General features: G+C 36.3%; 1 protein-coding gene across 1 annotated transcript; it reads right to left on the bottom strand.

The window, feature by feature from the left end:
- Positions 1–1,488: 1,488 nt before the first annotated feature.
- Positions 1,489–2,043, bottom strand: LOC131598561 (uncharacterized). Its single transcript, XM_058871147.1, has one exon. The coding sequence runs from the start codon at positions 2,041–2,043 to the stop codon at positions 1,489–1,491; it is 555 nt and encodes a 184-aa protein (XP_058727130.1).
- Positions 2,044–12,205: the final 10,162 nt, after the last annotated feature.

Here is a 12,205-nt window from a genome sequence, read left to right on the forward strand (position 1 = left end):
ATCATATCAATAATTCTCTCATCTATTTTCCTATTATTTACACCATTCCTATAACATATATCATTTCATTGTCTTCGAAGCTCATATAAAGTCTAAGTCAGAGCCAACTTAATAATATGGTTGTTCTCCACCCTTTGCCTTTACAATGCTGCATAATCCACTTGATCTCGTCAACCCATTCTAATGAATCATGCTAAATTTGGAATCACATAAGCACACTAGACCAAATCTTTTTCATCTCTGCACAATCAAAAAACAAATGGTTCATGCGTCCACTCTCTCAGTAAAACAGGCGTGTTTCTAATGGTATAAGGACCTTTCATCATCATTGAATCCTTATCCATGTGTGATTTGAATCTGAGGATGAAATAGCCTTCTTCATGATAGAACATATCTGGTAGTTGAGCAAAATTCCATGACTTCATCATAAATTGCTTCACTTTGTTCTTGCTCAACTCGCCTCCCAACACATAGAAGATCAAAGTGGATTCCCAAAATTTCATCTATGACTCGGTATATCCCCATTTTTAATTTCTAGTTCACCATTCACTAGCTTTGGTGCAACAAATTCAATTACCATTCCATTCGTCAAATTTCTGTTGTTATGAGCACATCAACCCACAATTTCCTTGTCGTCGATGGTTCTTCATTCTTCGCATCAACTAGGGCTTCATTGATTTCCCCCTTCCTCTTTTGATTAAGTGTGTACCTCTATGTTTTTCTTAGGATCTGTGATTACTTTCTTTTCCGATTCATTCTGTTGGTTCGAAGCCACTTCATTGTCACAATTTTACGGCGGTGAGGAAATGGTTATTTTGGCAGCCCATGCCCCTAGTCGTCGCACCTCCACTATTATTTTTAAATTTTAAAATGAATGTAGTTATCGTATTTGATTTCCAATGGAGCATATGTTATTTTCTAATTGTTTTAATAAAATCCAACTAAGCTTAAAAAATCATAGACCCCAACTATATATATATATATATATATATATATATATATATATATATATATATATATATATATATATATATATTAGAAAAAGTTTATTTTTTTTCCAATTAAATAGTCTAATCCATTGTAAGGTAAGACAAAAAAGAAAAAGAAACGTATTCAATTTAACAGTGAGGGTGCAAATTAATGAGTTTTTGACGAATTTCCAAATTATTGCAAGTAATAAATTTTATAAGTTATATTTTTTTTTGGAGAATATTGACTTTATTCCACAAAAACAGAGAATACAACCGACCCAATGAGGGTCCAGGTACAGTTCATCCACTATTCTAATTCATCAAACTCCTAACAAAGTTTAATGTTCTCAATGTCTACATGGTTTATCAGCTTTCTTTTCATGCTACTTCTAATACTCACACTGTATTTAATATCAGCCACAATGATATAGTTCACTTGTGTATTATTGAAGATGACATCATTTCTATGTTTCCACAGCATATAGGATGTCTCAGCCACTGCAATCTTCAATATGCTTCACTGCCAGCCCTTTTTCTTTGTCTTTGCTATGATCCACACCTTCTCATTGCTCCATTTTTCAGGTTTCCGATCGTAACCCATCCAGGTCAGAATCTCTCCCCAAACTGAGTTAGCGAAACTGCACTGAAAAAATAAGTGATCAATTGATTCATTCTCAATACAGAAACAACATTTTTGGTCCACCTGCACACCAAATTTAACCAAGCGGTCCTTTGTAGGAATCCTGCCCAACATAAGTAGCCATAAATGAAATATTGATCGAGGCCTTGCGTTATTAGCATAGAAGACTGTTCTCCAACTAACAGGTGGTTGAGTTTCTCGCATCAGCTCATAGCTATCTCTTGTTCTAAATTTCTCACCATTCAGCTTCGTCTTCCATTTCGGATCATTGATGATCAGCACCCTGCTCTTCATGATTTGTTTGATGATCCAGGAGCAGTCATGGGGAATTTGCCACTCTTGTACATCCTGCCCCTTTATGTAATAAGCATTGAGCCATTTCACCCAAAGCTTATCCTTCTTGGCTTGCATATTCCACAGAAGTTTGATCATAGTTGCTGCATTCCATTCCTTTCAAGCGATAATATTCAGCCCACCAGCTTTCTTAGGATCACATACTCTTTCCCACGCAACCGGAGCCTTCCTGCTGCCCTCAATTTTCCCTCAATTTTATAAGTTATATTTATTAATTAAACAATGTAATAATCATAAATTTACTTAAACATTGCGGGGTTTCATTGGAAATTTTTTTGTGATAAAAAATAGGTAAATTAAGTAAAATAAATAAATAAATATATAAAGGGGATCAGTGATTAAAGATGACCAAGCATTTTTCGAATCATTTTTTTTTTCTTTCTACATGGTAATTACATCTAATTATTACAATTGTTTCCTTATTATCTTGATGAACTAAAAAGATAGTTGTAATTGGTGTCTTGCCTCATAACCCTTTCCGTTAAGTGGAAAGTCTAATGTCTTTTGTGAGTTTCTAATTTTTTTTGGATTAATTATATTTTTGGTTCTTATAAATATCTCAAAATTTACTTTTAGTCTCTGTTAAAACATAACGTATTCTAGTCCCTATATATTTTTATACATGTAGTTTTAGTCCCTGCTATTTTCTAAAATTTTAAAAACTGTTTAATTACCCTTTAATCTAAAATTTGATAAGATATTGAAATTTCTATCATCGCTAGATATTTTCATCTCTATTTTTGAGTTCCTATCTCCTAAATTTTGCGGCTTTAACATAGGTATTTTCCTTATACTATTCCATAGATTGTTCCTTATTTATCGACGTGTGAATATTGGTCACATATATTACGACACCTTCTCATTAGCTGCATTTTTTCTTAGAATTTGACCACTCTCGAAGGTTCCTCAATTTCCTTCAACACAGGGTTTCCTATGTTAATTCTATAAGCATCAAATTACCCTTGGCATACCTAATGTATGATTTTATCTTTGAGTCTCTAGGTTTTATTTTTTTTAAATCCATGGATGTTTTCTATGGAACTACGTTCTTGCAGGTATATATGAAGTCTATAGCAACATGTTGATTTAGTTTTGATGTTTAAATTAAAATGCTCTCAAGAGAAAACTATGGTGCTTGATATGATCAAGTGATGGTATTTGATATATGAATTAAGTGATGGTGCATGATATGTTGACCAAGTTATGGTGTTTGAAGATAAAGATATGTTGATCATAATGTGTTAATCAAAATGAAGTCTTTTGATCATCTAATGCAATGATCAAATATATATGCTTGAATATCAAGTTGTGTTAATGGTAATCAAGTTATTGTGATAACTTTAAAACTCTCTGATGATGGTGATTAACTTGAAAATATCTCAAACATCATCAAATAAAAGATTCAACTCCAATAAAGTCACTACTAAAAATTTGTTAATTTGCGACACTTGGGTTGCGATAATTGTAATAAATGTGTTGCAACTTGTAAATTGCGACACTTCTAACGACAAGTTTGGCTAATTGTCGTGACTTTTTAACATTCAGGATGGTTTTTGCGACATTTCTATCTAAAATAGCGACACTTCTATTAACAAATCAACTAACCATTTTTTATTTTTCTTCTCCTATCAATTTAGCAAACCATTTTACTTTGCCTCTCTTCTTGTTTTTTACTTGTTTTTTTACAGTTAAATGATCTTATTTTTACTTCTTATCCTTAAATTATTATTTTTTTAAATTAAAACAACTTAACTATGTCATTGTAATAAAAAATTGAAATCCTTCGGCATGATTCTTTCTCTTCCTCTCAAACCATTCACCTTCAACAATGTTTCCTCTCAAACCCTTCACCTTTAATGGCTTCCATTGTTTTGTCTTAAATCTGATCAGTGTTACCTCTATTTACTTTAAAAACAAACCAATCTAAAGGGCTCAATAACTATCATTTCACTCTCATATAGAATCCTTCTTTTTAATTCAGGGTTCAAAACTCTAAAACTTCAAAATAATTTGACGGTGCATGGCTGGAGGCGAAAGAGAACAAGATGAAAACCTATGTCTTGTCTGAAACTCTAGGGGTGTGTTTGAGAGTTTAGTGGGGAAGGCAGATGTGGTGTCGTTTTCTTTACCTCCCCGTTTCACTTGGGAGGACGGCACGCTAGACCCTTCACGCGAAATTTGGAAGGAGAATGCGCCCGTGGTGGGATGAATTTTATTTCAGTTCTTCCTACGATATCACACGAACTTTCTTATTGGTCCTACGAGTAGGAAAGGGGAAAAAAGATCTCAACTAAACCCTAGGAGTTTGCTAAGTGTGGGGATTTCACCTAGACTAGAAATTCTGGAGTCCGGGGGGTCGGTTATACATAGGGAAGTGCTTAAACACCCTACATATCTGTAGTACTCTACAGGAACCTTCTCTGTGTCATTGTGATTGTGTTTGCTGCTAATGATTGGGAAAGTTTCTCCTTTGTATTAGGAGAGAGAATTGAATTGATTAAAGAAGACAGACAGACAGACAAACTGACTATTTTTGGTATTTTATTAGCTCGCTGAGATTCCTTGTGAACCTCATGCCTACATATCCCTAGTGGAAGTCAGAGCTTAATGTAGTTCGGGGAACTAACTAGGGAAATTACTTGTTTTTGGTGCCTTGCTTGAAGCTCAAGGTTGAAGCTTGGAATTAAATCTCTGTTTACAGTAAAGAGACATGAAATCATCTTTACAGAGAGGTATTTGTACTATTCTACCACAAACATTTAAAAGTGACAGAAAAGCTAAAAAAAATGATGTTTCATTAAGAGGGGAGTCTACTTGGTTGATCAAGTATGACAGCCATCATGCCTCTAAAATGAAAGAAAGATGCTCATCCAAATTAGGGAAAGTGTACAAGTCTGGGGATGTGCCAGAGCATGTCTTTCAGAGTCCTAAATGGGAGACTTTGAATGAAATTGAAATTGAAATGTTTGTTTGTTTGAATGTGGTAGAGTAGTAAAAATATCTCTCTATAGAGATAAGCTATGTCTATTTACTATATGAAAGATTTGACTTTAGCTGGCTTGAATGAGGCCCAAGCTTGAGGCTTTTTTGATTGACTTCTTAATTATTATTGACTCTGGGAGATGACTCCACTGGGGATTAATTACAAGGTATTTTAGTGTTCTGTACAAAGCCCAGAATTGAGGCTGACTCTACTTAGGGAGACTCTATTTGTGTGCCTTGTACAAAGCCCAAGGTTGTGGCTGATTGCTGAGGATAATTGAATGAATGACTCTATTTTATGTGCCTTGTACAAAGCCCAAGGTTGTGGCTGACTCTAACTAGGAAAAAAAACATTATTTTCTGCCTTGTACAAAGCCCAAGGTTGTGGCTGACTCTTAAATAAACTGAGTATGGATGACTCTATGGGGAAAAGATCCTAGGTGTTAGGAATCTTTGACACATGAAAATATGGTTTATCTGCCTTGTACAAAGCCCAAGGTTGCGGCTACTGAGTGATGAAGAACTCACTGGGGAGACTCTATTATCTGCCTTGTACAATGCCCAAGGTTGAGGCTGACTCTTGACAGGGGAGTTTTATTGTTTGGGTGCCTTGTATGAAGCCCAAGGTTGAGGCTAACTGTTTTTGTTGGTTTTGACTCTACTGAGGATATTTTATTTATTAAAAGACTGTTTTTCTTTGGAAGCTAACCCTTTCCAGGGATTTTGACTCAGCTGGTGAATTTGTCTGTTAAAAGACTGACTTTATCATGTTTTTGGAGGCTGACCCTTTCCAGGGGTTTTGACTCTTTTTGGGGAAATTATCTCCTAAGAGAAATGAATCTTTATTTTTTGACATTTTTTATTAATTGACTTTGGAGGCTAACCCTTTCCAGGGATTTATATTAAAAATGAAAGAATGTGTGGAAGCTAACCCTTTCCAGGGATTTTGTTGACATGAATGGCAGAAAGATTATCTAATGGAGACTTCTTGTTTAAAGCCCAAGATGAAGGCTGACACATGCTGAGGAGAAAATAAACATAGATCCTAGACTCTGCTAAGGAAGATTGATGAAGATAAGGGTGATAGAGACTGTCCATGTCTCTCAAAAAGGTGTACTCAATGCAAAATTGAGACAAACTTAGCTTGTTTAAAGTCTGGTTTAAATTGGAAGAAACTCACCAGGGTAGGCTAAAAGGTGACTAAAGACCTGTTCCTATGTTTATAAGAAACCTGATGGGTCCTTGTATACAAGCTCAAGAGGAAGCTGGAAATGCTTTTAAGAAGCCTGTGGGTCCTTGTACAAAGCCCAAGAGGAGGCTAATCGAGGGTCCTTGTTATAGCACAAGAGAAAGCTATGTAGTTTTGAACTTATTTTGGCTCTAAGCAAATGGGTAAGAGGTTTCACCGGGAATAATTCCTCTTTGGGTGGATGTGTCCTATTATTTTTGGATTCTAAGGTTTTTGCCAAGATGTTTCACCGGGAATAATTCATCTTGGGGGTTTGAACTACAGATCTCTAATTAGGAAAGAGCCTTCACCGGGAAGACATTCTCAATCCTATGCCATATTCCTATAATATATATATAGTTTAACTGTCCTAGGGTTTACACTCAAACGTAGTTCTAAACTAATATATATGCACAGTTTATATTTGACAGTAATTTAAATAAAGACTGTAAATTGAAAGCTTGTAAAGCCTAACCTGGATGGAGTGGAGGCCATTGAAGAAGTATGTACAAAGCCTCAACAGTAATTTTTGTTGTTTTGTTGATAACAGTTGAATATATATATGATAAACAGTTAATGTTTTTTTGAAAACAGAAGAAGTGAAGATGGACAAAGGTCACATAGGTATCTGAAGAGTTTCACCGGGAATAATGCCCTTCAAATACCAGAAGAATGTTTTGAAAACAGAAAGAAGATTTTGAAAATACAGTTTTGAAAACAAGCTAAGAAGAGAAGGTTTTTGGGACTTACACTCTATTAGAGGCCCAGTACTTTACAGTACTGGTGTAAAAGCAATTTGAAAAATGATTTGGAATGATGCAAGGTTTTGTTGTTTGAAAACCCTAATCATTTGATTTAATCAGAGATTGAAAAATAGTTTTGAGAATTGACAAAAGTCAACTTAGTTAAAGTAAAAATAAAGATTTTTACTCAATTAAGACCTAAGCAAATAGGGTTTTATCATGGACTTTATTTACAAAATGATTAGGTTAAAACAAAGTAAAATATGTATTTAAAGTATTTAAGAAAACACCTAAAACATACTATTTTTAAACCTAATAAAAATATATGAAATAAATGACATTTTTATGATTTTTTTGATTATTCATAAAATAGATATGTTAAATGACAAGTGTGTAAAAAATGAAGTGAAAATAAATTAATTTGATAGGTTAAATAATTATGTGAAGTTTGTGAGAAAAATGAAAGAAATTGGTGTTAAAAAAAAAATAGTTTTGGCCCTTGGAAGGTTTGAACCCACGCCCTCTAGGTCACTCACTCAAAATAATACCACTGGGCCAAGGCGCGCTTGGTGTTAGTAACTTGCACTCATTTGATTATGTTTCAAAACAAGTAGTAAATCTTTGAAAAATAAAAGAATCAAAAAGTCTGGGGCGAGGGGGATTCGAACCCCAGACTTTGGGCATGAGGAGACTAAGAGCGCATGTGTGGCCACTGGGGCAAATTATTCAGTCGTTTATAAAACGCCTATCACTCAAAATAAAATAAACTCTGCCCTGAGATTTGAAATTTGCGCGCCACCACCATTGTCATCTTCTTCCTCAAGCTCCAACGATTTGAATTTCTGAACTCTCTCAATTCTCAACCATTTGCAACGATATAAAGACCAAATTTGCTCTAAATTCACTCACGATTCTAAATATGTAACTAACATGTATTGATATTAACTACATCTAACTAATTTACCAGAAATCGTGAAGAACCCTAAAATTTCAAAATCAAATTAAATGACTATACTGAAAGATAAATGAATGATGATAGAGGGTTTTCACTCCTCTGATGATGCTGAACAAGATAGAATCGAGCTATTTCACAAAGAGTACTTAAATTAGAGAGGTGGGGTTCAGAAACTTACCTCTGAAAATGGAGGTCGTGAGGATGATGGAGAGCACCTGGGCTTGAATGAATGATCTCAATAGCTTCCCTGAGACTCAATGATGCTAACTGAATGCTTATTGGAGCTTGAATCCTTCTGAATTGTTCTATGGACCTCCCTCGATTTCAGCTTCAAGTGAACATGGAGGGTGTTGATTCTTGAGTTACATATGAGCTGCAGCCATCTGGTTAGCTTCACTATGACCTGAGGAGTGTGCCTGGATGATTGGCTTGGCTCGGAACCTCCTGAATTACTCCATGGACCTCCAACTGCAAATGCTCCAAAGTGAGAGCAACAATGGTGTTCCTCCACTTACAGAAGTGATCCAGGTGCTTGGATCACCTCAAATGATCTCCCTTGAGATGTTAGAATGTTCACTTCCCAAAGATGAGCTCTGGTTTGAAGAAATCGATTCTTCTTGCCAAAGAACTTTGAAAAACAATGAACATGAGAAGAGAAAGAGAAAGCAAGGAATATGGTTGCTTTGGTGTGTTTTTGAATGAGGAATGCCTCTGTATTTATAGGCAAATGGATGCAGATCAATTGGCTGTGGTGAGCTTGCTTAGTGTAGTGAGTTTGGTTTCTTAGCCATGAAGAAATTCAAAGAATCTCCAAAATGCAATGATGCATTTTCGGGCTAGCTTCCCCTATCCATTGATTCTATCTGATCTTAGGGGACATTTCAGATGCAAAGTGAGCTCTAATTGGTTGATGAGAAGATTCCTTGGGTGATTCATCAATTTGCCATAAATTCACAAATGTAATCATTACATAATCACATGTTCTTGTTTTTAGAATCTTCTTCAATTCTTATGGCATGGTGAAAATGAATGCATGGCATGGTTTCAGATGTGTTATGGGTCGTGTAGCATCCATAAGAGAGGTTATTTGCACAAAATTTGCAAAGTCCAAAAGTGTCCATGACCTATAATTTTACTTCATGAGGCCAACTTTGAACAAGCATAACTCTTAGCTCAAATTGAATTTGGAGAAGGTTGAACACAATTTGGAAAGCCCTAAACATCTACTTTAAATCATTAGTTTATGTCTTCTTCAGAATCATTTGGGAAATTTGTGAAAAATGAGCCCAAAGTTGGATGAAAACTAGGTTAAAACACTTAGAAAAATTTCTAAGTGTTTATGACCTAAACTTCAAAATTTCCAAAACTTCATAAATGATTGATCTTTTGAAAAAAGTTCCTTTGTAAGATGTTGTTTTATTTTGCAAGATCTACAACTTTCATGTTGGAAGTTTTTTGAGTTGTGTAGGTGAAATTTTGAGTTCTCACCATGCCTTCAAAAACCCTAATTCCCGATTTTTTGCTCCTTGATGAATTTCTTTGAATTTCTTTGGTCAAATGACTTTAATATCCACATATTGATGATATTGATCTTTGAAAGTCATTTTTTGACCAAAAACCTTAAAAGTCAAAGGTGATCCCATACAGTTGACTTTTGCCTGACAAAGTGAATTTTTGGACTTTTGTGTAGAAACAAGATCTTATCCTCAAATGAATGATGTAAATGGATTATATTGAGGTAGTAGAGACTCTTGAATCATGTCTTGAGTTTTGGATTCATGCCCTAATTAAAAGTCAACTATCTTGGTGAATTAGGTCAAAAACCCTAATTTGTCGACCATGTGAAAATAATGACTGTAGACTTTGAATTGAGGTGTAATGTCCAGTGGATCTTGTCATAAGAGTTATTTGAAGATGATTAATGTCTTTGAATGGTCTCTTTGGGCCTTTTAGGGTTTCCCAAAGGTGATCCCTGATTTTAGTCCTTGATAGGCTCCAAACCCTAGTCTGTTGATCTGAGTAATCCTGTGCTTAGATGACTGGGTGTCTTAATCAATCATAGGTGTAATAATGAGGCTTTTGAGTCTTATGATTGTATTAGAGACTAATCCCTCTATTGATTGATCCTTTGCCTGAGTTTTCTTGTCTTTGAACACCCTCGATTGAATGTCAGGCTGCTTTGGGTACTTGCTTTGACTTGATGAAAATCCTGAAGATATGTCATCTCAGGGGGGTCAAAAATTAGGTTATGACAGATGCCCCTATTTAAGTTTCTTTTATCTGGAGGGAGAGAGATTGAGATCTCGATCTCTCCTGCGTAAAAGAGACTTAAATATCAAAGAATGCCCGAATTTTGGGCGCTCCTGAGATGATAAAATCTTTGCATGATTTGATCCCGTTGTCGCACTTGGCGGGGGATGAGGAGACAAACTCCTGCAGAAATACTTGATGTGGATTCTGGTGAATGGATGGCAATGTAGGATGCGCAATCCATCTTCTTTAACTAAGTGTTGATACTTAGAAAAAGGTAAACAACCTCCTCTCGTCCCGGATGTCCATATCTCGAAACTGGTCTTAGTTGCGTTTGGACAATATCTCAGATAAAGAGAAAATTTCCAAAGGTTTGTTTCCTCATCAAACTTCTTACCAGCGCTTGGAGGTAAGATGCCATTTGACGGCTGTAGAGAAACTTCAAAGGTTTGTTTCCTCGTCAAACTTCTTACCAGCGCTTGGAGGTAAGATGCCATTTGACGGCTGTAAAGAAACTTCAAAGGTTTGTTTCCTCGTCAAACTTCTTATCAGAGCTTGGAGATAAGATGCCATTTGACGGCTGTAGAGAAACTTCAAAGGTTTGTTTCCTCGTCAAACTTCTTACCAGCGCTTGGAGGTAAGATGCCATTTGACGGCTGTAAAGAAACTTCAAAGGTTTGTTTCCTCGTCAAACTTCTTACCAGCGCTTGGAGGTAAGATGCCATTTGACGGCTGTAAAGAAACTTCAAAGGTTTGTTTCCTCGTCAAACTTCTTACCAGCGCTTGGAGGTAAGATGCCATTTGACAGCTGTAAAGAAACTTCAAAGGTTTGTTTCCTCGTCAAACTTCTTATCAGCGCTTGGAGATAAGATGCCATTTGACGGTTGTAAAGAAACTTCACCATCTTCCCTTTTTACTTGACGTCTTCGAAAGAATGTCATATGGCCTCATGATCTTTTGAGGGGCTAATGACTTTGTTTGAAGGCGGACGAACTGTTTTCGGGGTGAAAACTGCCATTCGTCAACTGATGCCTGGGGAATCAACGAACTGTTTTCCTAAGAGGAAAACTGCCATTCATCGACTCTGTGGGGAGTTAAACATCCCAGAAACAGACAAACTGTTCGAAGAAACTGCCATTTGTCGATCTCTTGAGTATTTAACAGACAAACTGTCTTTTCTTGGGAAAAGACTGCCATTTGCCAATTGCTAGGGGAGCAAACTGTCTTCTACTGGGAGAGACTGCCATTTGTCGACCCTGTCATGAAAGAAAGCGAGCAAATTGTCTTCTGCTGAAAGAGACTGCCATTTGCTGACTTTGTTATGATAGAAAGTGAGCAAACTGTCTTCTGATGAAAGAGACTGCCATTTGCTGACTTTGTTGGGGAATCTGAACTATCTTCTGGACGAAGACTATCATTCGCTGACTCCGCTGGGGAATCATTTGTCGATCTGCTGGGAGATTCTGAATTATTTTCTTTGACAAGAAGTGGCATCTCTTGACCCTGCTGGGGAAATACCAAACCTGTAGGGAATTCCAAAATGTGAAGCAGACTATCTTATCTGAAGAAGACTGTCGAATGTCGCTCTGCAGGAGATTCTCGGCTGAGGAAATCCAAAAGTGAACAAACTATCTCTTTGAGGGAGACTACCATCTGTTGACTTGCTTGGTGAGATCCTTGTGTATGAACTGTTGTTTCGAAGGAAAAAGTTTCTCCGGAACTTGCAGGGGAAACTCGAGTTCATGCCTCAATGACTTAGGCATTCACATGATCAAAGCCTGATTCGACTATGCAATTATGATGTAATGTATGCATGAATATTATGACAATGATAGAATGTAAAGTGAATGTGAATAGAATTGTCGCAGATGTAAAATCCTATGATACGACTTGAATTCTTGTTGATCAGAAGATGTCCTCTTCTTGTAGTTCGAACTCTGTTGGGAATACCTGGTTATCAGTTGTCCGCTGTCCGAAATGAGTAATATGAATTGAAGTAAATATCCGTCATCGGGAGATGTTCGCAAAGCGACCTCATGGGGAAATATTGGTTCCCGGAGTCTCAACCGTTCTCGGAGCAAC

Source organism: Vicia villosa, linkage group LG4, assembly GCF_029867415.1.
Source record: "Vicia villosa cultivar HV-30 ecotype Madison, WI linkage group LG4, Vvil1.0, whole genome shotgun sequence".
In the NCBI taxonomy this organism is placed as follows: Eukaryota; Viridiplantae; Streptophyta; class Magnoliopsida; order Fabales; family Fabaceae; genus Vicia; species Vicia villosa.